The sequence below is a fragment of the Triturus cristatus genome, chromosome 2_2, assembly GCF_964204655.1.
Source record: "Triturus cristatus chromosome 2_2, aTriCri1.1, whole genome shotgun sequence".
NCBI lineage: Eukaryota > Metazoa > Chordata > Amphibia > Caudata > Salamandridae > Triturus > Triturus cristatus.
In genome coordinates, this window is record NC_140582.1 from 1,252,588,313 (window position 1) to 1,252,615,710 (window position 27,398).

A 27,398-nucleotide genomic window follows, 5' to 3' on the forward strand; every position below is an offset into this window, starting at 1 on the left:
CTCAAACACCGGTCCCTTGTTCTTAGATTTGATTTGTATTTTGCAGAGAGTGTGATTTCCCCTCAGACCAGGCAGACCATCAGAGTTAGGGCAGCAACACGTTAAGGGCCACTAAAAGAGACGTTTTCAGACGTGTCTAGAATTGTAAAAGATTGGAACAGGACCTCCACTCTCATGGGAGAGAGTTCTGGCTTCTTATGGAAATGATGAAAAAGCAGGGTCACCACAGCTTGCTTTGGAAAAGTGTGGAATTATTGAAGCTTTCATCACATAAGCAACATCTTCTGACCTGGGATACTAACAGCGCATTTCAGCGCACAGCAGTGTTGGACGCAGCAGCGTTTTTTAAGCGGACCCCGTTTTTTTAATTTAATTTAATATTTTGTTTGTATTCTACCCTGTTTTTAAATCCTACCCTTGTCCCTCACTTGCACGATAATTGTCAACTCACCGCTCTTTGGCGGGTCCCTGGATTCCCCGGCTCCTCCGGACTTCGGCCGCCATATTGGGGGTAGTTTTCCTGGACGCCGGGCGGCGCCAGATTGTGCGAGCAGACCAGCTGTCACAAGGACACGCTGGCCTGCATATAAAGCGACCCTTCTACGCGCAGCGTTTTGCCGTAGTGACGCCGGAGTCACGCCAGAGTCCAGCCCGTCTGCGCCCGTCAGCGTCCCGGAGGCGAACGGAGCGGCGGACGGGGCTGTATCATTACAATTACCAACTCCTGCTGCCACTATGGTATGTTATACGTCGCTCGAGCTTCGGTCTCTGCAAAAGGTGTCCTGCGCTTGTTGCAAAGTCTTTCCCGGCCGATACAGGGGTAAGAGACGATGTCCTGGTTGTGGTTGGTTCCCAAGCAATGCTCCGGCCACTATACCAAATAGGGAGGTGGACAGTGTGAAGCATCTCTTTCTGCTTTTAAATACTAGACCAGTGCGCAGATATGCTCAGGATATCTATGATCTCCTGACCACTGAAAAACGTTTATGTCTGATGTTGACAGAGACATGGTTAGGGGATTCTTCTAATCCCGACATAGCTACAGCAATTCCCCCAGAATACAATATCTTCAGGCAAGATAGATCGGAGGGGAGGGGTGGGGGTGTGGCACTTGTAGTGAATAAACTCGTCGCATGCTCCATTATTCCCATGGATGCCATTACAGGATCTGAATCCCTCGCTTTCTCTATAGCATTGGCGCCTCATCAATCTCTTAAAGGGCTTTTAGTTTACAGGCCCCCTGGACCGGCTGGATCCTTCTTCGATGAGCTCCAGTCGGCAATTTTGGCGCTGGTTCTGAGAGCTGAGCACTGTGTATTGGCCGGGGATTTTAATTTCCACATGGATGAGGGATTGGACCCTGACACGATCAAATTGACTGATGTCACGGCCCCCCCTAGGTCTTGCCCCCTACCTCTCTGGACCAACGAATGACAAGGGTCATACCTTGGATCAGGTCTTTTCCACGTCCCCCATAGAGGTGCTGACACTTTTGCCGGTGCTTTGGTCAGATCATAGGCTGGCCACATTTTATGTACTGGGCATAAAGAAACCATCAGGCACTGCTCCTAGGCAGCAGGGACGTGCCCCTAGGGCGTATCATCGGGTGACTCCTGAAATGTTGGCTCAGGCCTCTCTTGATCATCCCTGCCCTCTTACGGGAGACTTGGAGAGGGATTTAGAGTCCCTGCAGGCGTGGTTAACGGATAGGCTGAATGATCTAGCCCCTGAGATGGCCCCCCGATTAATATCTAAGCGGGTCTCTGCCCCCTGGTTTACTGAAGCACTGTCGGCTTCTCGACGGCAGTGCAAGGTGGCTGAAAGGGCTTGGCGGTCACAGTATGATCCCGCGGCCAGGCTTGTCTACAGGATAGCGGTTAAAGCATACCATCGGGATATCCTCCTTGGAAAAAAAGGCTATTTGGCAAGGAGGATAGAGGCTGCCTCTAACTCCTGCAAGGAGATTTTCACGATCGTTAGGGAATTTACGGCCCCACGACATAATTCGACCCAGGCCGCACCTTCTGAGTCGTGGGTTTCTGCCCTTGCCAACTTTTTTACCACCAAGATTAAACTGATCCAGGACTCTCTTCCCATGAGGGTGGCTGAAGTGCCTCCCAGCTCCGAGGACGGCTCAGTTCCGTTGGCCCCTTTGGGCCCAGTCCTGGCAGATTTTCGGCCAATCTCAGTTTTCTCGTCATTAGCACTTATGGCCAACCTTAAATCTGGGTCGCCTCTTGACCCATGCCCGGCCAAATTCCTGGCGAAAATGGCTGAAGTTGTAAATCCGTTGGCGAACCCACTTCTGAATCTCTCCTTGAGTCAGGGGGTGGTCCCGCAGGCCTGGAAGCAGGCGATGGTTATTCCCCTTCTCAAGAAGCCTGGCCTGGACCCTGAGGCTTTGGCCAACTATAGGCCTATCTCTCTCCTCCCTGCGCTGGTTAAGATCTTGGAGAAGCATGTGCACATCGTGCTTTCCAATTTTTTGGAATCTCACAATTTGCTGCACCCCACTCAATCTGGCTTCCGCCCCAATTTAAGCACCGAGACGTCGCTTTTGGAGGTGTCCGAAGCCATTAAAGAGGCACTGGACGCGGGGGACAAAGCTATGCTCGTAATGCTTGACTTGTCGGCGGCCTTTGACACCGTCCCCCATGAGGGTCTCCTCGCCAGACTTCATGAGATCGGTCTGAGGGGGACGGTGCTCAGCTGGTTTAGATCATTCTTGGCTGGCCGTCGACAAACGGTCTGGGTCTCACCCAGCTCTGCCGTGATGCCGCCTTTGGGAGTCGGAGTTCCGCAGGGCTCTGTGTTGAGCCCGAATCTTTTCAACATCTTTATGACCCCTTTGGCGGCATTGGCGGAGTCTTTTGGGGCCCAGATCGTATCCTATGCCGACGATACCCAGCTCCTCTTTACGTGCAGGAAAGGAGAAGATTTTGATGGAGAGAGTATCCGTGAGTGCCTTGGGGCTGTTTTTAAATGGTTCCAGCTTAACAGCCTCAAGTGCAACTCAGATAAATCTGAGGTACTCTTCTTCGGATGTCCATCTGACCCAGATTGGCAGGAATGGTGGCCTGTTAATATGTTTCCTCCAGCGTGCTTGTCCCAGCTAGCAAAGAATTTGGGGATCAAGATTGATAATGGTCTGACGTTAAGATCTCAGATCCTTGGTCTTACGGGAACATGTTTTGGCCTCCTCGGGATGCTCCGTAAGTTCCTTCCTCTGCTCTCAGAAGATCATAGGAAGACGACGGTGCAGGCCTTAATTGGTTCAAGACTGGACTACTCCAACGTCCTATATCTTGGCCTGCCGGAAGATCTCCTGCAACGGTTGCAGGTGGTCCAGAACTCTGCCGCGCGGGCCATCTTTGGCCTGTATAGGCGAGCCAGAGCCTCCGGTCTTTTGCAGTCACTCCACTGGCTGCCTATCCGGAAACGGATCGTTTTTAAGGCCTTGACCTTGGCTCACAAGGCTCTCCACGCTTTGGGAGCAAAATATCTCCAAAGGATTCTTGCCTTTTACCATCCGGCCCGATCTCTGAGGTCTGAATCATTGTTCCTTGCTGTGGTCCCCCGAGTAAAAAGGGCTCGCATTGGAGGTCGCTCTTTTAAGCTGCTGGCGCCACAGCGTTGGAATACTCAGCCTTTGGCATTACGCAGCACCTCTAATTTGCTGACTTTTAGGAAGGGCCTCAAAACTTGGCTTTTTGCCCTTTAGTTCGCTCTTCTTTCTGTCTGCCGGGCCCGTTTTATTTTATTGTGTTGTGTTATTCTGCTACAGGTTGTCAATAAAAGCGCCGGGACACTCTATGGAGTAGCCGTGCGCTATAAAAGACTAAACTAACATAACAGAACATAACATAAAATACTGTCAGGAAGGAGAATGATGGATAGCCTTGTGACCTTAAACAGCTCTTTTCCGAGTTGGCAGCCAATCCAGTGAGCAAAGAGGGCCTCAAAGGTGCGAATGTTGCTTAGTCCTAGTAGACAGCGTGGAGCAAAATTCTGGATAAGTTCCAATTTTGACAACAGGGTAAGTCCCGGACAGAGGAGTCACAGTAACCAGTCTGAGAAAGCATTAGAGCCTGGATTATTTTCATATGATTCTGTGGTAGTAAAGTAGTTGCGTTTCTCAATGTTTCCAAGACAAAGACATAGCCAGAAGAAAGTTTCTTAAAGAGAGGTTTAAACAAGAGCTTGGAGTCTAGTATTCTAGAATAAGTAGGGTGGGGCTAATTATTTTTGTACAGAAAGTACAAAATGTCTCTAAACAGCACAACCACTATTTTATGTTAAGACTCAGGAAGTTAGCCGGCCTCCAAACCACAATTGCACACAACCAGACTCTCAGCCGGTCGCAATCCGGGTATGGAGCAGTTCAAAAGCACTGTAAGAAGAGTATCATGAGCGGAAGAGTAACAAATAGATCCCAAAAGAACAAATTAGTGGGGTCAAATGTTACGCAAACGTGTGCTCAGAGCTGGTCCATGCGTTCACCACAGACTCCTTGTGAGAGGGCTTCATGGATACTGCTTGAGAAGGGTCTGCTAAGAATGACTTAAGTCAGGAACGAGCCGCTTCGTCGACACCAGCATCCTTGAGTCACTGAATGAGTACGGAATGGAGGATGGTATTGATGACAGCGGACAGGTCTATTAGGGGAGCTTGAGATATGCCTCATACTCTGGTACTAGTGAGCTAGAGGGAAGCTTCGTACTCTGGTACTAGTGAGCTAGAGTGAACCCTCATACTCTGGTACTAGTGAACTAGAGTGAAGCCTTGTATACTAGCTGGAGCAAGGACTCGTTTGTAAGAGACTTGCTTGTACTCAATTCACTAGTTTAACTTACTAACATGTAATACTAATTGTGTCTTGTGACTAATCATCACGCATTTCATAAATATAAAGGGTAGAGAAGCTTGCCTATGAGTTTACTAACCATTAATACGGATAGTGGACTAAACGCGGCTGTAACAGGGAAAACTTTACTGCACATGCGTCAATTGCATCTACGCAATGTGACCTCAAACGGCTTGGAGGGAATTTCCTGCGCATGAGCAGAACGCATGAATATGGCGTCTTTAAGACCCACATGCATGGCACCTGCTTTGTTGTTTAGAAAATGCTCTATTTACTAAAAGCTAATGCGGGTAAGTACTAATAATTTAAGGGAAATAGAATAGAGGTGGGTGGTGTACAGTGAAACCATTTATTTGTGAAATTAATATTTTCTCTCTTTGACCTTTTCATCAGTTCATATTTGGGCCTTCTCGCCATGACTCAAGTGTTCGGAGTAAGAGTCGTCTGCACATGTCCAACCGAGGTGCACCCGGAAGGATTACACCATGTTTGAATCACAGCCAAGGCCACAGACTGCTAATCCCTGGGGACCCATACGTCAAGAGTTCAACCATTAAAAGTCGTATGGGACATTGTTGATAATTTGTTGCAGATATGACCAAAATCAGAATGGGAAAATAAATAAGGAATATAAATTAAGGGGATGGATTTATGAACAAAGGACAACTTGATTAAAGTGCTGTGCCAACATGGTGTGATGACCTAACGCCCCTAGTCTGTCCAATTAGATCTCGTACTTTTACGATATTGCAACTGTAGGGGGTCGTACATCAATCCCAAAAGGTATAATTGGGGTAGTTTAGTTAGTTAGTTCAAGGATGCGAGGATGCTATGCAAGTTAGATACGGGAGTGATGCTGTGAGCCAGAGGTGCTGTCGGAGTGACGAGTGATGCTGATGAAGAACTGAATGCATAATTTCTTACCTTGAGAAACTGATTAGAAAGAAGATTGCGGAAGAATCTCGAGGAGGAAGAGAGTGTCAGAGAGGGGTGTGACGCGTTTGTGGGTTCTAGAGAGGTCGACTATCCTGTCCTGATTCCTGTCCTGAAGCCTTTGTCGCCTGTCCTGTCCCGGGGGCCCTTACCAGCTCTTTGGCCAGGGAGTTGGTCTTCACACCATCTTGGGTAATATTAAATTCGTATATTTCTGAATGTACTGCTCTCTCTATCCTCCCCTTTCTGAGCATAAGTCATTGCATTGAGTTTGAGAGTGTATTTGATTAATGTAATCTTCCTTCCTTTATTGATTGATGGTGCCTGTGGTGTGCATTTGAGATGGTTCACTCATATTTAAATTTAGATAAACATTTTTAAAAACTTCCTGTGTCTGTGCTTATTTTGCATATAAAACTATATGTAAAGTTAAGGTTATGTGCATCTTCACCATCAACTAGTTCCAACTAATTTGGTCCATCAACCAAGTGGAAAGAACTTATTGATCAGTGAAAGGTTAGTTAAGATGAAAAGCGAATCTTGAGGAATTAATCGACTATATAAAACTGTAAACTCCAGCGGTTTTACCAGATATTGTGTGTATTTGTTTTTGATGGGCCCAGGTGAGTATATGGTAGTGGAGTAACTGTTGTTGGTGCACCGCTGGATCACACTGGTACTGGAGCCATAGAGTGAAACCTTGTACCCTGGCACTAGTGAGCTAGAGTGAAGCCTTGTACTCTAGTACTAGTGAGCTAGAGTGAGCCTCGTACCCTGGTACTAGTGAGCTAGGGTGAAGCATCGTAACCAGGTAGTAGTTAGCAAGAGTGAAGCCTCGTGCTCTGGCACTAATAAGCTAGAGTGAAGTCTCGTACTCTGGCTAGAGTGCTAGAGTGAAACCTTGGACAGTGGTGCTAGTGAGCTAGGGTGAAGCCTGGTACTCTGGCACTAGTGAGCTAGAGTGAACCGTCGTACTCTGGCACTAGTGAACTAGAGTTAAGCCTCGTACTCTGGTACTACTGAACTAGAGTTAAGCCTCGTACTCTGGTACTAGTGAGCTAGAGTGAAGCCTCGTACTCTGGTACTAGTGAGCTAGAGTGAGCCTCGTACTCTGGTACTAGTGAGCTAGAGTGAGCCTCGTACCCTGGCACTAGTGATCTAGAGTGAAGCCTTGTACTCTGGAACTAGTGAGCAAGGTTGAAGCCTCGCAGTCTGGTACTAGAGAGCTAGAGTGAAGCCTCGTACTCTAGTACTAGTGAGCTAGAGTGAAGCCTCGTACTCTGGCACTAGAGAGCTAGAGTGAAGCCTCGTACTCTGGTACTAGTGAGCTAGAGTGAGCCTCGTACTCTGGCACTGGTGAGCTAGAGTGAGCCTCGTACTCTGGCACTGGCGAGTTAGAGTGAAGCCTCGTACTCTGGCACTAGCGAGTTAGAGTGAAGCCTCGTACTCTGGCACTAGCGAGTTAGAGTGAAGCCTCGTACTCTGGTACTAGCGAGCTAGAGTGAAGCTTTGTACTCTGAGCTAGAGTGAAGCCTCGTACTCTGGTACTAGTGAGCTAGAGTGAGCCTCGTACTCTGGCACTGGTGAGCTAGAGTGAGCCTCGTACTCTGGCACTGGCGAGTTAGAGTGAAGCCTCGTACTCTGGCACTAGCGAGTTAGAGTGAAGCCTCGTACTCTGGCACTAGCGAGTTAGAGTGAAGCCTCGTACTCTGGTACTAGCGAGCTAGAGTGAAGCTTTGTACTCTGAGCTAGAGTGAAGCCTCGTACTCTGGTACGAGTGAGCTAGAGTGAAGCCTCGTACTCTGGTACTAGTGAGCTAGAGTGAAGCTTCGTACTCTGGCACTAGAGAGCTAGAGTGAAGCCTCGTACTCTGGCACCAGTGAGCTAGAGCGAAGCCTCGTACTCTGGCACCAGTGAGCTAGAGCGAAGCCTCGTACCCTGGCACCAGTGAGCTAGAGCGAAGCCTCGTACTCTGGCACCAGTGAGCTAGAGCGAAGCCTCGTACTCTGGCACCAGTGAGCTAGAGCGAAGCCTCGTACTCTGGCACCAGTGAGCTAGAGCGAAGCCTCGTACTCTGGCACTAGTGAGCTAGAGCGAAGCCTCGTACTCTGGCACCAGTGAGCTAGAGCGAAGCCTCGTACTCTGGCACCAGTGAGCTAGAGCGAAGCCTCGTACTCTGGCACTAGAGAGCTAGAGCGAAGCCTCGTACTCTGGCACCAGTGAGCTAGAGCGAAGCCTCGTACTCTGGCACCAGTGAGCTAGAGCGAAGCCTCGTACTCTGGCACCAGTGAGCTAGAGCGAAGCCTCGTACTCTGGCACCAGTGAGCTAGAGCGAAGCCTCGTACTCTGGCACCAGTGAGCTAGAGCGAAGCCTCGTACTCTGGCACCAGTGAGCTAGAGCGAAGCCTCGTACTCTGGCACCAGTGAGCTAGAGCGAAGCCTCGTACTCTGGCACCAGTGAGCTAGAGCGAAGCCTCGTACCCTGGTACCAGTGAGCTAGAGCGAAGCCTCGTACCCTGGTACTAGTGAGCTAGAGTGAAGCCTCGTACTCTGGACATGGATCCAGATGTGAGCCACAAGACATTTTGAAATTTGTTTCATCTGCCTGGTCCACCATGACAGTGTTATGAGACAAGCGCCCATTAAAAGGAATATCATGAGAAGAAGGCAAATGATATCTTTATTCTCAAGAGTGGACTGCACAATCAGTCATCGCCGATTATGGTCACAGTTTGCAGCATTTCACGCATGCAGTCCGTGTTTTTGTCTGCAGAGTGAAATATACTATTTATTGCCGTTTCTGCGCGTGGGGTCGCGACTCGTCAGAGGCAAAGCAGAGGAAAACAAATGCAGACCAGTAACCAATAATATAAAACTTATTAGATGTATGAGAGTCAGTTCTTATTCAGACAGGATCACTGATTCATTCAAACTGCAGAGAGCTTTAACAAAATACATGTTTGGAATATATCTATCGTAAATGTCAGAAAAATACAAATATACATAAAGATGTGATGGAGCTTTTAATCTTATTAAATAAGAGACATTGTCACACGTTTAAATGAATGATCAGTGAGGAGCAAGATTGGCCAAATGCTTCGACTACTCTCCCAGAACACGAGAAGGCAGAATTCGGTCTGTCCGTGATTTGTGAACCGAAGGACTTCACTCCAGCCTGTGATTTATTGAGTGTTCTGGGACAGTGGCTAGAACGCAGCTGCATAAACTTGGCTCACACCGATACGTCTGGAATATGGAGCTGGAATGTCTTCTAAAATCTACTTTCGGACTAGCCACACCAGGGATCGAAGACATCTATCCCACGAGCCACACCAGGGATCACGAGCCGCACCAGGGATCGAAAACATCTATCCCACGAGCCACACCAGGGATCACGAGCCACACCAGGGATTGAAGACATCTATCCCACGAGCCATACCAGGGATCGAAGACATCTATCCCACGAGCAACACCAGGCATTGAAGGCATCTATCCCACGAGCCACACCAGGGATCGAAGACATCTATCCCATGAGCAACACCAGGCATCGAAGGCATCTATCCCACGAGCCACACCAGGGATCGAAGATATCTCTTCCCCGAACTACACCAGGGATCGAAGACATCTATCCCCGAGCCACACCAGGGATCGATGACATCTATCCCACGAGCCACACCAGGGATCGAAGACATCTATCCCACGAGCCACACCAGGGATCACGAGCCACACCAGGGATCGAAGACATCTATCCCACGAGCCACACCAGGGATCGAAGACATCTATCCAACGAGCAACACCAGGCATCGAAGGCATCTATCCCACGAGCCACACCAGGGATCGAAGACATCTATCCCACGAGCAATTATTATTATTATTATTTCTGAGTTTGTAGAGCGCCTGGTTACACTTAACAGTGTGTCCCCGCGCTATCAAGGATTGTAGCAGCACCTACTCAGCAAAACAAAGAGCAGATGATTAGCCTTTGGGGAAGAGAAACGTCTTCAGCTCTTTCCGAAAAATCAGTTCTGATGTTTCTGTCCGTAGTCGGGGGGAAGAGTGTTCCATCTGCGGGCAGCTAAGGAGCGGAACGATCTCCCACCCATCCTGGCCCTCTTGATTCTAGGAATCGATAGGAATCCACCTCCAAGGGAGCGCAGCTGCAGAGCAGGAATATAAGGAAGGAGCAAGCTGCGCAAGAAGCCCGGGCATTTCCCCTGAATTATTCTGTGGGCAACGCATAGGGACTTGAAATCAACACGTTCCTTAATAGGAAGCCAGTGTAGTTTCTCCAAGGATTTTTTCGAGGAAGCTCTTCTTGGTAACCGAAGTACCAAGCGAGCGGCGGCATTTTGGATAGTCTGGAGTCTTCGATGACAGCTTGCATTTGCTCCCAAATAGAGAACATTCCCGTAGTCCAACCTGGAGGTGACTAGGGCATGTACCAAAGTTTTCCTAGCAGATTCCGGGAGCAGGTCAAGCGTCTTTCTCAGCTTGCGAAGGATAGCAAAGCAGATGCCAGAGACACACCGGGATTGGTAGTCAAAAGTCAGGTTTGAATCAATCCAAAAGCCTAAATTTTTCACCTGATCCCTTGGAATCGGCAGAGGTCCCAAGGCCTGCGGCCACCAGGCCGAGGTCCAAACTGAGGGAGATCTGCCGACGATAAGTACCTCTGTCTTGTCACCGTTCAGGCGGAGGCAGTTACTAGCCATCCAGGCTGAAAGGTCTTGGAGACAGGATGTGAATTTACTAGCAGCCTGCTCAGCTGGCTGGGTCAGAGCAACAACCAGCTGAGTATCATCGGCATATGTTACTACCTCAACCCCATACTGCTCAGCAATAAGCGCCACAGGTGTAACGTATAAATTGAATAGGGTGGGGCTGAGGCTAGAACCTTGAGGGACTCCCTGCCTAAGATCAAAAACATCTGATCTGTTGCCCCCTTGCTCCACATAGAAGCTGCGGTCAGTCAGAAATGATTCTAGCCATAGCCACGCTTTTCCCGTCACTCCCCCTCTCTTCAAACACTGTAGCAAGGTGTGGTGTGCCACAGTGTCGAAGGCAGCACTGAGATCGAGAAGTATCAGTGCTGCTACTTGCCCTTCGTCCACATGCTTCCTCAGCGCCTCTGTAGAGAAAAGTAGGGCTGACTCCGTGGAGTGGTGAGCGCGAAAGCCAGACTGGCAAGTGTGGAAAAGGCTGTTCGCCTCTATGTGTGCTGTGAGTTGTTGGTTGGCCAATTTTTCGGCAAGTTTGGAAAAGAAGGGTAGGAGGGAAATAGGGCGTAGGTTGTTAAGCTGAGTGGCACTAACTTGAGGTTTTTTTTTTAGGGGTAGTACGACTGCCTGTTTCCATCCAGGCGGAACCTTGCCTGAGTCAAAGGATAGAGAAAGTATGTGTCTGACATAGGGGGATAAGAAACTCATAGAACTAGCTAATATTCTGGCCGGTGCGGGATCCCTCGGGGAGCCTGATTTAATTCCCCTCGCTACTGTTGTCAAAAGTTCCTCCTCTGGAACAAGGAACTGGCTGATACAGCCTTCCTTCTCATCCCCCCATCTGAGTTCCTCGTGGGGGGGGAGCCTATTGGAGCCAGTTCTGGCATCGCAAGGAAAAGTGGAATAGATGTCCAACACCTTTTTTTGGAAGAACTCAGCGATTTTGTTGCAGGTTTGCGCAGAGGCGCCCGCCAATTCAACTATGGAGGCTAATGTTGAGATCTCTTTATAGATCATAAATAGCTCCTTAGTGGAGCAGTTGGCCCTGTCAATACAATCGGTGTAGAACGTTGCCTTGGTTTTCCTAATCAAGGCATGATAGTTCTTGAGGCAGACTTTATACCGCGTTCCTGCTTCTACAAGATAGGCCTTTCTCCAGGCTCGTTCTACCAGTTTGCAGGCAGCCTTGGCTTCTTTTAATTCCGCATTAAACCAAGGTGCTGATTTGGTTGATCGCACCGGGCCCTTGTTAGACCAGGGAGCTGCTAAATTCAGAGCAAATGTAATATGTGCATCCAAGTTTTCACAGGCCTCATTGAGGGTAGTGCCCAACTCAGTGGGGGGGCCTTCCTGGATAAAGCTGTCCCTGAACATATTGTGAGAGAATTTAGCCCATTTCCTTTGTCTTCTCTTGATGCAAGTGGTTTGGCTCCGATTATTATAATCCTTCAGGTGGAAGGAAAAAGGGACAAGGTAGTGATCTGTCCATATCAGAGGTATGGGGGGTTCCTGCTTAATGTTATCCCAATTGCAGAAAATGGGATCCAGCTGATGCCCTAGACGATGTGTGGGAAGGGTGGAGCATAGTTGTAACTGCATGGTATGTAACTCTTGTCGCATTTCTTGTGCTGCTGTATTGTTGACGTCTTCCAAATGAAGATTGAAGTCACCTAGCAAGAGATATTTATTGAAGCGCATGGCTGAGGAGATGGTGTTATGTATCAAACTGTCAGTGAAGACCTTGCTGGCACCAGGAGGTCTGTACACTAATAGGCCTTTAATAACCGTGTTAGTGTCAATCAAAATGGAGAAAGCTCCTGTTTCACTGTCTGCAACATTGGCGGACTCTAGGGTGCATGTAACACTCTCCCTATAAATTATTGCGATACCCCCCCTCTCCCGCTAAGTCTGTCTTGCCTACAGATTTTATAACCGTAGGGAAGAGCCTCCGTTAATTCAGGGTCCGAGTCCTCATTGAGCCAGGTCTCTGTTAAAAACAGCATATCCCATTTATTATCAGTCAGGAGATCATGAATCTCTAGCCTATGTTTATTTAGGGACCTGCAGTTGAGCAGGGCGCAGCTAATCTTCCTGCTGTTACCCTGTGCATTGTGAGTATCAGAAAGTCTCCCTGTGGAGTGTTCACTCAGAATATATCCACAATGCCTACATGGCAGTTCATGGTCATTCTTGCCAATATCAATATTATGCTCACACTCCGTAATGATCTTCGTGCGGAGATTGGTGAGCTCCTCCTTTGTGTAAGGACGAGGTGGCAAGAAACAGCCATGGGGTATGGCCCCGCGCCCCGGTCGGCCGTGGACGGGCGCAGACGGGCTAGCCTTAAGCGCGCCTTCGGCGCGCATCTGGCGCGCCTGCTGCGCTCGTCCGCTGCGCGTATGACACATGCGGGTTAAGTACTTTCCCTTCCGGCGGACGACTAGACCGCGTCCTGCCGGAAGTGAGTACTGGGTCAGAGAGGTGTTTTCTCCCGCCGCTCAAACGGCAATGCAGCCGCGGCGGACCGGGCAGGGACACCAAAGAAACGACCAGAGCCCCGGAATGAGGCAAGTAAAAGTGTCACAATTAAAATATATACACTTTTAAAATTGAACAATGTTACTGCGAGAAAGAGGACATTAAGCTCCCAGGCGCTAGGTAATGAGGAGTGGCGCCGACAATCCCCGGCATCGAAGGCATCTATCCCACGAACCACACCAGGGATCACGAGCTACACCAGGGATCGAAGACATCTATCCCACGAGCCACATCAGGGATCGAAGATATCTATTCCCCAAACTACACCAGGGATCGAAGTCTTCAATCCCTGGTGTGGCTCGTGGGATAGATGTCTTCGATCCCTGGTGTGGCTCGTGATCCCTGGTGTGGCTCGTGGGATAGATGTCATCTATCCCACGAGCAACACCAGGCATCGAAGGCATCTATCCCACGAGCCACACCAGGCATCGAAGGCATCTATCCCACGAGCCACACCAGGGATCGAAGACATCTATCCCACGAGCCACACCAGGGATCATGAGCCACACCAGGGATCGAAGACATCTATCCCACGAGCCACACCAGGGATCACGAGCCACACCAGGGATCGAAGATATCTATTCCCCGAGCCACACCAGGGATCAAAGACATCTATCCCACGAGCCACACCAGGGATTGAATACATCTATCCCACGAGCAACACCAGGCATCGAAGGCATCTATCCCACGAGCCACACCAGGGATCGAAGACATCTATCCCACGAGCCACACCAGGGATCACGAGCCACACCAGTGATCGAAGACATCTATCCCACGAGCCACACTAGGGATCACGAGCCACACCAGGGATCGAAGATATCTATTCCCCGAACTACACCAGGGATCGAAGACATCTATCCCCCGAGCCACACCAGGGATCGAAGACATCTATCCCACGAGCCACACCAGGGATTGAAGACATCTATCCCACGAGCAACACCAGGCATCGAAGGCATCTATCCCACGAGCCACACCAGGGATCGAAGACATCTATCCCACGAGCCACACCAGGGATTGAAGACATCTATCCCACGAGCCACACTAGGGATCGAAGACATCTATTCCCCGAACAATGACAGGGATCGAAGACATCTATCCCCCGAACTACGCCAGGGATCGAAGACATCTATCCCCCGAGCCACACCAGGGATCAAAGACATCTATCCCACGAGCCACACCAGGGATTGAAGACATCTATCCCCCGAGCCACACCACGGATCGAAGACATCTATCCCACTAGCCACACCAGGGATCAAAGTCATCTATCCCATGAGCCACACCAGGGAACAAAGTCATCTATCCCCCGAGTCACACCAGGGATCAAAGACATCTATCCCACAAGACACACCAGGGATCGAAGACATCTATCCCACGAGCCACACCAGGGATCACGAGCCACACCAGGGATCGAAGACATCTATCCCACGAGCAACACCAGGCATCGAAGGCATCTATCCCACGAGCCACACCAGGGATCGAAGACATCTAGTTCCCGAACTACACCAGGGATCGAAGACATCTATCCCCCAAGCCACACCAGGGATCGAAGACATCTATCCCACGAGCCACACCAGGGATTGAAGACATCTATCCCACGAGCCACACCAGGGATCGAAGACATCTATTCCCTGAACTACACCAGGGATCGAAGACATCTATCCCCGAGCCACATCAGGGATCGAAGACATCTATTCCCCGAACTACGCCAGGGATCAAAGACATCTATCCCCCGAGCCACACCAGGGATCGAAGACATCTATCCCACTAGCCACACCAGGGAACAAAGTCATCTATCCCACTAGCCACACCAGGGAACAAAGTCATCTATCCCCCGAGTCACACCAGGGATCAAAGACCTCTATCCCACGAGACACACCAGGGATCAAAGACATCTATCCCTCGAGCCACACCAGGGATCACGAGCCACACCAGGGATCGAAGACATCTATCCCACGAGCAACACCAGGCATCTATCCCACGATCAACACCAGGTATCGAAGATATCTATTCCCCGAACTACACCAGGGATTGAAGACATCTATCCCCCGAGCCACACCAGGGAACGAAGACATCTATCCCACGAGCCACACCAGGGATTGAAGACATCTATCCCACGAGCCACACCAGGGATCAAAGACATCTATCCCATGAGCCACACCAGGGAGCAAAGTCATCTATCCCCAAAAGTTACACCAGGGATCGAAGACATCTATCCCACAAGCCACACCAGAGATCGAAGACATCTATCTCACGAACCACACCAGGGATCGAAGACATCTATCCCACGAGCCACAGCAGGGATCGACGACATCTATCCCACGAGCCACACCAGGGATCACGAGCCACACCAGGGATCGAAGACATCTATCCCACGAGCAACACCAGGCATCGAAGGCATCTATCCTACGAGCCACACCAGGGATCGAAGACATCTATCCCCCAAGCCACACCAGGGACCGAAGACATCTATCCCACGAGCCACAGCAGGGATCGAAGACATCTATCCCACGAGACACACCAGGGATCGAAGACATCTATCCCACGAGACACACCAGGGATCGAAGACATCTATCCCACGAGCCACACCAGGGATCACGAGCCACACCAGGGATCGAAGACATCTATCCCACGAGCAACACCAGGCATCGAAGGCATCTATCCCACGAGCCACACCAGGGATCAAAGACGTACATACCACAAGCCACACCAGGGATCAAAGACGTACATACCACAAGCCACACCAGGGATCAAAGACTTACATACCACAAGCCACACCAGGGATCATAGACATCTAGCACACAAGCCACCCCAGGGATCGTAGACATCTATCCAACGAGCCACACCAGGGATCGAAGACACCTATCCCACAAGCCACATCAGGGACCAAAGACATCTATCCCACCAGCCACACCAGGGATCGAAGTCGTATATCCCAAAGAGCCGCACCAGGGATCGAAGTTGTATATCCCAAAGAGCCACACCAGAGATCGAAGACTTATATCCCAAGAGCCACATCAGGGATCGAAGACTTATATCCCAAGAGCCACATCAGGGATCGAAGACCTATATCTCAAGAGCCACACCAGGGATCAAAGACGTATATCTCAAGAGCCACACCAGGGATCAAAAACGTATTTCCCCAAGAGCCACACCAGGGATCGAAGACATATGTCCCGAGAGCCACACCAGGGATCGAAGACGTGTATCCCACGTACTCAGTTACACGATATGTTGACAAATGCTCATTAGCGAGCCGGATCATACTTACAATGTAGCCAAATGGGAGGATGGAAGGCTTACGTCCCCAATATAGACAACACACAATACGCTGAAAGCAGACCGTCAGGCAACTCAGGTCATACTTACAATGTAGCCGCACTGAGGGTTGAACGCGTACATCCACATATAGGTTGACATATGATACGCTGAAAGATGCCCGTCAGGCAGGAGGGTCATAATTACAATGTAGCCGCACTTAGGGTTAAATGCGTACATTCCACACATATGTAGACACATTATACACTGAAACACGCCCATCACGCAGCCGGGTCATACTTATATCTAAAGGACACACGAGACCTTTTGAACCAACTAGACAACCAGGTCTATAATGAAAACACCATGTATCTAGTGGGACTGGATGTAGAAAGTCTGTACACCAGTCTCCCACAACAGAAGACATTGGACACTTTAGAAAACATCTTATTCTCAGAACCCTGGACCTACTCAACACCGAGACACTTCGTGTTACAATGTTGTAGATTAGCCTTGACTGAAAATTATTTTGAGTACAATGGCACTCTCTACAGACAACGCCACGGTACATCTATGGGCAGCACCTTTGCTCCCAGTGTGGCGGGTCTGTATGTCAGTGATTTTGAAGAGAAATACATACAGAATCCTATCAATCCATACCTGACACAAGTAAAATTCTGGAAACGTTACATAGATGACGTCATCATGATTTGGGAAGACACTGCAGAAACTCTACTAGGATTTCTAGGATGGATTAACTCCAGAGATGAATGCTTAAAATTTACCTGTATTTCTGACAGACAACAACTCGACTTCCTTGACGTCACTGTCTATTCTGAGAACAATCTCCTCCAGACAAAGACCTATCACAAACCCACAGCGAAGAACAGCTTGCTATCCTACCAAAGTTTTCACCCATGCCCTCTCAGAGACAATTTACCATTCAGCCAATTTCTCAGACTGAAGAGAAACTGTGGCAATCTCCAAATTTAGAAAACACAGGCTAAAGAATTAGGAGAAACATTAGTCAAGAGGGATTACCCAATCAAAATAATTAACAAGTGCCAGAAAAGAGCGCGCAATCAACCGAGAGAAAACCTTCTACAAGTGTCTACACGGGTTGAACCAGAAGACATCCTGACCTGTGTTACCACCTACAACACTATAACCAACACAGTGAAAAAAATTGTTAACAGGAATTGGAGAATCTTAACTTCTGACGCATTACAATGGCCCAAACCCAGATTTGCGAATAAAAGAACAAAGAACATAAAAGATTTTTTAGTACACACAAGACCAACTCCACAAACCACCACAGAAACAATTACAGCAGCATGGAATCTGGAACCAATCGGAGGACATTACCCTTGCGGCACGTGCTCTGTATGCAATTTGACCAAAGTGACTAAGATCATTCAACTTCTCCCCAACCTAACCTGGACACTTCGTCAACACACAAATTGCAATACTACCCATGTAATCTACATGATCACCTGCCCCTGCGACCTTAGGTATATTGGGATGACCTGCCGAAAAATAAAGTTGAGAATTACAGAACATAAAAGCAACGTGAACTGTAAAAGATTGACAACTAAAATGAGCAGGCACTACATAGAGAACAATCATGACACTAGCGATCTGAAATGGGTTGTACTTGAAAGTCTGAGATCCGTTAATAATAATGCTGAACGCATTTTGTTTGAAAAAGAGCAACGTTGGATTCACCGTCTGGCCACAGACAAACAAGGCCTGAATGATAATATCCCTTGGCACACATTGGCATAAATATAATTTCTGAACTTCAGATCAACAATGATGTCTCAGTACTGAACCAGAGCTTACTTATACTTTTGGTCGATTACCGACTCTCTAAATTGTTCTTTTTTCCATTGACTGCATATTTAATCACAATAGTGAGAATACACCATCATAGACATACACATTTGTATTTTTATTTTACACATAAACATTTACGATGCACTCGTAGTTTGTCCACTCTTTGCCAACCATGAGTAGATGCCAACCATCACCGTGAACGGTAAACAAACAATGAGTCTTTTGTCAGTTTCTACAACCGCTGCGCTTCTAAACTGTAACACTGAACGGGCCATTCCAATTGGAGGTACCGCGGAAAGAGGCAGATGCAGACAACGAACGTGACAGAACCGGTAAGCTTCGATGGCCACCGCATTTGGGACTACGAGACAAACTAAAGTAAGATGCCTCTAATTTTCTCTACCTATGCTTCCTTTTAACTCTAGCAACAGAGTTCTTCACTTGCCCCCGGGCACCTCCGGAAAAAAAATACAACATATCTATTCCGAAGGTAAATTTGTACGATAAGTTATCTTGTCATGATCTGTTTTCTTGACCCTTTCCGCCGACTTGTGACATAACCATCGATAGAGGCGATTTCTTATCACCAAACTTGTTATTTAATCCCCTCCTTCATAAGTTTATCTATAGATTTACGTAATGGGTCACCTACGACTATACACGATAATGGTCAAGAAACTGCGCATTTACTAACTAACCTTTAGATAAGTGTCCACATTCCAGCCGGAACTAGTGAGAATGCATTTACAGTCACTCTTAAATTCACTACGCTACAACTTGCGTCCTCTCTTCACTTAGCCGCCCCTTTCTTCGCCTTTTGTCAAAATTATTCACTTTTAAACCTCAATTCTCCCACTCAACGAAAGTAGCTCCACTGACAAATTCATGAAGCAATATTTCATGATCACCCGTTATCTAAGAATATTTAAATACAATTTTTTTCTATCCTATTAGGTACAGATACTATTGATCTGACCCCACTAATCAAAACAAGTGGAGAAATTTTTCACTTAAGGAGCCACAATGCGCCTTCCTTCAAAAAATCGGTCCTGATGAAAGCCTTTAGACCATTACAGAAGGTAGAAACATGTTGACCCCTACATCTTGAGAAGTACGGCAGACCAGTAACTCGGTCTCACTCCGTACTCCCCCCTTTTTTTATCATTCTCTGATCAAGATTCCAAGAATAAAGTCACAACTGAAGCAATGATCAGGAGATTTGAATTCACTTGATACGAACCCTCTCACACCCTCCCGATTTTTCATGTCTGGATACTACTGTCTAACCAGAAGGTCTTCCTCCGGGTGGAGGGCAGCATACACTTAAAAAGACCCGATGATGATTACACGTAAGCGGTAACCCAGTTCATGCCGCCGTCGTACCTGTGTATAGTTATGAGGGTTCTTTTATGAAGGAACCAACAGCGAAAAGACCCTGGCTACACAGGACAAGTAGTCCACTCTCTCTTTGATTTTTTGTTTTGTTTTATACTTATAATGTAGCCCCACTGAGCGTCAAAGGCATACATTCCACACATATGTCGACACATGATACACTGAAAGATGGCCGTCAAGCATCCAGGTCATACTTACAATGGATCCATGCTGAGGGTCAAAGGAGTATATTCCATACGAATGTCGACACATGATGCACTGAAAGATAACCATCAGGCACCCGGTCATACTTACAATTTAGCGGCACTTAGGGTTGAATGTGTATATCCACATATACGTTGACATTTGACACACTGATAAATGCTCATTAGCGGGCCGGGTCATATTTACAATGTAGCCACGCTGAAGGTTGAACGCGTACATCCACATACATGTCGACATATGATACGCTGAAAGATGCCCGTCAGGCAGAAGGGTCATACTTACAATGTAGCCATACTGAGGGTCAAACACGTACATTCCACACATACATCAATACAGGATACGCTGAAAGATGCCCGTCAGGCCCCCGGTCATACTTACAATGTAGCCACACTGAGGGTCGAAGGCGTAGGTCCCACAGGTGTACAGATGAGTGCGGTTCACCAATTCCAGGATCCGGATATAGTTGTGACACTCGGCCTGAAATGGAGCAAAACACATTGTATGCAAAGTGAGTCTCACCCATGTAAGGAAACACAGCAAGAAAGCAGAGAAACAGCAGCCACCACCGACAACAAGGAGGAGATAAGTGGTGAGAGTCCAGGGCACTGCAGTCCGCACACAAAAAGTGAGGAAGAATGGGGCTTGCATGAGGGGAGCATAGTCCGCACCCCCCTTCCAGATGAGAGGGAGTGGGACAGCCTACACACCCCCTTCAAGTGAGGCAGAGTGGACCTGCCCACACACCCCGTACAGATGAGGGGGAGTGGTTTCGCCCACACACCCCGTTCAGATGAGGGGGGTGGAGCCGCCCACACACCCCTTCAAATGAGGGGGAGTGGGGCAGCCCACACACCCCCTTCAGATGAGGGGGAGTAGATGTGGGGGAGTGGAGCAGCCCACACACATCCTTCCAGATGAGGGGGGGTGGAGCAGCCGACATACACCCTTCCGGGTGTGGAGCAGCCCACACCCCCTTCAGATGAGGGGGAGTGGAGCAGCCCACACACCCACTTCAGATGAGGGGGAGTTAAGCAGCCCACACACCCCTTCCAGATGAGGGGGAGTGAAGCAGGCCATACAACCCCTTCAGAGTAGGGGGGAGCAGCACAGACACCCCCTGCAGAGGAGGGGGTGCAGCCCACACACCCCCTTCAGATGAGGGAAAGCAGCGAATACACCCCCTTCAGATGAGGGGGGAGCAGACCACACACCCCCTTCAGATGAGGGGGGAGCAGCCCACACACCCCCTTCAGATGAGGGGGGAGCAGCCCACACACCCCTTCAGATGAGGGGGGACCAGTTCACGCACCCCTTCAGATGAGGGCGGAGAAGCCCACACACCCCTTCAGATGAGGGGGAACAGCAGCCCATATACCCCCTTCAGATGAGGGGGGTAGCAACCCACACAACCCCTTCAGATGAGGGGGAGCAGTCCACACACCACCTTCAGATGCGGGGGGAGCAGCCCACACACCCCCTTCAGATGCGGGGGGAGCAGCCCACACACCCCCTTCAGATGAGCGGGGAGCAGCTCACACACACCCTCAGATGAGTAGGGAGCAGCTTACACACCCCTTAAGATGAGGGCGGAGCAGCCCACACACCCCCTTCAGAAGAGGGCGGAGCAGTCTACACACCCCCTTCAGAAGAGGGGGGAGCAGCCCCCACAGCTTCAGAAGAGGGGGGACCAGCTCACACACCCCTTCAGATGAGGGTGGAACAGCCACACATCCCCTTCAGATGAGGGGCGGAGCAGTCCACACCCCCCCTTCAGATGAGGGGGGGAGCAGCCCACACACCCCCTTCAGATGAGGGGGGAGCAGCTCACCCCCCCCCCTACGGATGAGGGGGGGGGGGGGGAAGTAGCAGACACACCCACTTCAGCCCACACACCCCCTTCAGATGAGGGGGGGTAACAGACACATCCTTACATGTGAGGGGTGACTGATCCTACAGACCCGTAAATGGAGAGACTAGTGCTCACAGCATTATAAAAACAAGCATTGGCATAGCCAATAGGTCTCGCCTTTTGGACCTTATAAGTGTTTAGCCATGCAACAGTTGCATAACTAAACACTTATAAGGTCCCAAAAGTGAGAGCTATTGGCTATGCCAATGCTTGTTTTAACTGCTGCAATCTATTGAAGCCTCACGGAGAACATCAAAGCACCCCTGCGGCCCCGAAAGTGATCGTGATCAAACATCAAAGCAAAAGTGAAAGTAATCGCGGTAAAGCGCGACGCGCGCGCCCGCGCACTTGCACTGTAGCTCTAGGCTGGCCTGGTAGCACTTTTTGGAGCCCTCACAAAATGTTTCGCCAGATCAGCGCATGCGCTGGGTCAGGCGAGATCTAAACATAGGATTCCATTAATCAAAACTGGAGTCAATATCGCTGTTTAAGAGAAGGAAATTAGAACCCACACAACCCGTCAGGTGAGGGGGGCTGGAGAGCACACCCTCCAACAGGTAAAGAGAGACAGGATCCCTCCATCAGATGAGGGGGCCAGAGAGCACACCCTCCAACAGGTAGAGACAGGAACCCTCCATCAGATGGGGGGCTGGAGAGCACACCCTCCAACAGATAAAGAGACAGTAACCCTCCACCATATTAAGGGGCTAGAGAGCACACCCTCCCACAGGTAAAATGAGACAGTAACCCTCCACCAGATGAGGGGGCCGGAGAGCACACCCACCAACAGAGCTGCGGGACAGAGTCTGAAATGAAACAGGTGATAAACAGGTAAAAGGATGAGAAGGGAACTAGGAGCAGGTAGGTTTAGTGGCAGGTAAGGGTAGGTGTAAGCATAGGGGCAGTCTGTGTAGGGGCAGGTATAGATAGGCATCAGCATAGGTGGAGGGATGGATAGTGATCGGTAAGGGTAGGAGAAGGGGAACTTTGGGCAGGAGCATGTAGGGGTAGGTGTAAATCCCACTGAAAGGCGCAGTAAGATTCACCTCTGTGGCTCTGCTTCCCTCAGGGCACCCTAGCCGCATCAGGTGAGTGGGCAGAACATGAGATGAAAGAGCTGGACGAGAGATGAGTGGGTAGAACGAGAGATGAGTGGGTAGATCGAGAGAGCAGTGGCTAGAACGAGAGAGCAGTGGCTAGAACGAGAGAGCAGTGGCTAGAACGAGAGAGCAGTGGCTAGAACGAGAGAGCAGTGGCTAGAACGAGAGAGCAGTGGCTAGAACGAGAGAGCAGTGGCTAGAACGAGAGAGCAGTGGCTAGAACGAGAGAGCAGTGGCTAGAACGAGAGAGGAGTGGGTAGAACGAGAGAGGAGTGGGTAGAACGAGAGACGAGTGGGTAGAACGAGCGACGAGTGGGTAGAACGAGCGAAGAGTGGGTAGAACGAGAGAAGAGTGGGTAGAACGAGAAGAGTGGGTAGAACGAGAAGAGTGGGTAGAACGAGAAGAGTGGGTAGAACGAGAAGAGTGGGTAGAACGAGAAGAGTGGGTAGAACGAGAGGAGTGGGTAGAACGAGAGGAGTGGGTAGAACGAGAGGAGTGGGTAGAACGAGAAGAGTGGGTAGAACGAGCGACGAGTGGGTAGAACGAGCGACGAGTGGGTAGAACGAGCGACGAGTGGGTAGAACGAGCGACGAGTGGGTAGAACGAGCGACGAGTGGGTAGAACGAGCGACGAGTGGGTAGAACGAGCGACGAGTGGGTAGAACGAGCGACGAGTGGGTAGAACGAGCGACGAGTGGGTAGAACGAGCGAAGAGGAAACAGGAGTAGGGGCGAGTGGGCAGGATAAGAAAAAGGGGCAGAACAAGGAAAGACCAAGCAGCTTGGGAGATGAAGGGGCAGGAGTAAGGGAGAGGAAGGAAAAGCAGCGATTGGGCAGGATGTAAGTTTGGGGCAGTGCAAGAGATGAGGGGACACGAGTAGGGTTGAGGGGGCAGTACGAGAAAAGAGTGGTAGAAGCATGTTTTTAAAGCTATCAAAAAAGAAAGACAAGAGAACAGGTCAGATGAGGGAGGTGTGGAGGGTGCTAGAACACGAGGGGCGGGTGAGGACATGAGGAGGGAGGGGAGGGGTGAAGAGAGAAGAGGAGACCACCTACCGTTTCCTTCCCCTTCGATTCACAAGACTTCTGACGATCCTTCGGTACCTTCCATGGGATCTGCAAAAGAGCAGACATTAGAGCAATTTACTACAATATCTTTACATAAAACGTAATGTGAAAGTGTCTCATCGTGAAATCAACCCTCTTGGTGGCAGGCAAGGGTGCTGTGCGGCAGACTCAGCAAATACTGAGTTCATGTCCCTGTTATTCGTGGTATGTGTTTCGACCAAAGTGTATCTGCAACACCGACCTTCTTCAGGGCAAAGTCAGCACAAAGCGATTGAATCAGGCACTACAGAGTGGAACAACTACAGATTCACTGATGGCTGTAGTACTCTGCTGTAGGGTGCAGTGGAACACCCGTACAATCAGGGGCCAATCAATACAAATTAATTACGCCAAAATGATTCATTACTTTCAGAATGGTGTGGACCATGATTTTCAAGGTTGCTTGACAGATAGCTGCAGGTGATAAAAATGCAGTCTCCTGCGCAAGGATGGCCTGGGAATAGCGGCAGAGCAATACGGCGACACGCCTGAGCATTACGGCGATGGCACTAGAGCATTATAGCGACCGCGCCAGAGCATTACGGCGACGGCGCCAGTGGATTACGGCGGCGGCGCCAGTGGATTACGGCGGCGGCGCCAGTGGATTACGGCGGCGGCGCCAGTGGATTACGGCGGTGGCGCCAGTGGATTACGGCAGCGGCGCCAGTGCATTACGGCAGCGGCGCCAGTGCATTACGGCAGCGGCACCAGTGCATTACGGCAGCGGCACCAGTGCATTACGGCAGCGGCACCAGTGCATTACGGCGGCGGCGCCAGTAAATTATGGCGGCGGCGCCAATGCATTATGGCGGCGGCGCCAGTGCATTACGGCGGCGGCGCCGGTGCATTACGGCGGCGGCGCCAGTAAATTATGGCGGCGGCGCCAATGCATTACGGCGGCGGCGCCAGTGCATTACGGCGGCGGCGCCGGTGCATTACGGCGGCGGCGCCAGTGCATTACGGCGGTGGCGCCTGTGCATTACGGCGGCGGCGCCTGTGCATTACAGCAACAGCTCCTGTGCATTACGGAGCCAGTGCATTACGGTGACTGCTCCAGTGCATTATGATGACTGCACCAGTGCATTACACCGCCGGCGCCAGTGCATTATAGTGACGGTGCCAGTGCATTATGGAGACGGTGCCAGTGCATTATGGAGACGGCGCCAGTGCATTATGGAGACGGCGCCAGTGCATTATGGAGACGGCACCAGTGCATTATGGAGACGGCACCAGTGCATTATGGAGACGGCACCAGTGCATTATGGAGACGGCACCAGTGCATTATGGAGACGGCACCAGTGCATTATGGCGGTGGCGCCAGTGCAGTATAGTGACGGCACCAGGACATTATGGCGGAGGCGCCAGTGCAGCATGGCACAGCGCCAGTGCATTATGGTGACGGCAACAGGGCATTATGGCGGTGGCGCCAGTGCAGTATGGCGGTGGCGCCAGTGCCGTTTGGTGGCAGTGCCAGTGCAGTTTGGCGGTGGCGCCAGTGCAGTATGGCGGTGGCGCTAGTGCCGTTTGGTGGCCGTGCCAGTGCAGTTTGGTGGTGGCGCCAGTGCATTACGGCAACGGTGCAGTATGGCGGTGGCACCAGTGCATTAAAGTGATGGAGCCAGTGCATAACAGCGACTGCGCCAGTGCATTACGGTGACTGCTCCCGTGCATTATGATGACTACACCAGTGCATTATGGCAGTGGCGCCAGTGCAGTATGGCGCCGGGGGCAGTGCATTATGGTGGCGGCACCAGTGCAGTATGGCTGCAGCGAAAGTGCAGTTTGGCGATGGCGCCAGTGCATTATGGCGGCGGTGCCAGTGCAGTATGGCGCCTTGCCAGTGCATTATGGCGGCGGCACCAGTCCAGTTTTGCGACAGCGCCAGGGCATTATGGTGGCAGCACCAGTGCATTATGGCAGCGGTACCAGTGATTTATGGCAACCGCACCAGTGCATTATGGCGGCGGCACCAGTGCATTATGGAAACTACACCAGTGCATTATGGCGGCTGCGCCAGTGCAATATGGCGACCGCGCCAGTGCTTTGTGTTGACTGCGCTAGTGCTTTATGGCGACTGCGCCAACTCACCAGCAGCAGACTTCTGATCTCCTGAAATGCAATCCTCTGAAGGCGCGGTACTTTACTCACATTACTGGACTTTGTGCAGAAGTCTTTCCTCTCTCCCCTACCACAGCACAGAGCCTTGGAAATCAATGTCAGTTATTGTCACTCAATCGTGACTGGATATTCTCAATGCTACCAGCATGGCAAGTCTAAAGTCTCTGTTCCAACTGACGTCGAGCTTTCACTCAGCTTTCCAGAGCCCAAGAGACCCTGAGAGCCATCTCCAAAGCCAGTAGTCCTATTTGTTTGCAATCTCAAATAATTAAGATTTAAAACTATGTAGCGTGATTTCACCCTGAAGAAGGCCATAACTGCAGACACACTGCTGAAACGTCTATAAGCAATAACTTAAAATACACTGGCTGTGTCTGTAGCGTCAGACCTACTGGCTCCTCATAGACAGCACGCATGCCTGCTGTCATGTACCTCTCCGCCTCACTTTTGCCCCCTGTTTAGTCCTCGCCCCAATAATGCAAGCCTTTTGCAGATCTGAGTGCGACAGTCCAACCCTCTCTCGCCAGATCCCAGCAGTTCTCACCCTACATCTTTCAGGGTTTCAGCTTCAGCACCTACAGGCCACCGGGGAAGCATTGCTTTAAGCACAAACATCATGTATCCAGTTCAGGATTAGCCCCTGCCGCAGAGCACCTCCAAACTCTATGTGTCCATAGTGAGAGCCACAAAACCCTTTTATATTAGGAGCAAGAGGCCCAGCTATAATGTAAAGCCTATAATAATAATAATAAAACTCAAAGGACTGTCCCCAGAACCAGTTCCCACCTTAACACACCGCAGGCAGCTTCATCTGGCCCTCGCTCCCTGCTCTTCTGGCCCTCCTCTCTGGCGCTCACTCCCTGGTCTTCTGGCCCTCGCTCCCTGCTCTTCTGGACCTCGCTCCCTGCTCTTCTGGCCCTCGCTCCCTGCTCTTCTGGCCCTCGCTCCCTGCTCTTCTGGCCCTCGCTCCCTGCTCTTCGGGCCCTCGCTCCCTGCTCTTCGGGCCCTCGCTCCCTGCTCTTCGGGCCCTCGCTCCCTGCTCTTCGGGCCCTCGCTCCCTGCTCTTCGGGCCCTCGCTCCCTGCTCTTCGGGCCCTCGCTCCCTGCTCTTCGGGCCCTCGCTCCCTGCTCTTCAGACCCTCGCTCCCTGCTCTTCAGACCCTCGCTCCCTGCTCTTCAGACCCTCGCTCCCTGCTCTTCTGACCCGTCACTCCCTGCTCTTCTGACCCGTCACTCCCTGCTCTTCTGACCCGTCACTCCCTGCTCTTCTGACCCGTCACTCCCTGCTCTTCTGACCCGTCACTCCCTGCTCTTCTGACCCGTCACTCCCTGCTCTTCTGACCCGTCACTCCCTGCTCTTCTGACCCGTCACTCCCTGCTCTTCTGCCCATCACTTCCCGTTTCTAGCTCCCTCTCCCAGCT

The 27,398-nt window shown here is 50.4% G+C and overlaps 1 protein-coding gene across 1 annotated transcript in view; it reads right to left on the bottom strand.

The window, feature by feature from the left end:
• Window positions 1-27,398, bottom strand: part of SEMA4F (ssemaphorin 4F) — a 260,658-nt gene that overhangs the window by 95,051 nt on the left and 138,209 nt on the right. The window contains exons 3-4 of the mRNA XM_085642982.1: window positions 23,809-23,868; window positions 20,122-20,220 (exon numbers count right to left, since the gene is read on the bottom strand). Coding sequence (XP_085499108.1) covers window positions 20,122-20,220; window positions 23,809-23,868 — 159 coding nt within the window. The remainder of the gene's footprint in view (window positions 1-20,121; window positions 20,221-23,808; window positions 23,869-27,398) is intronic.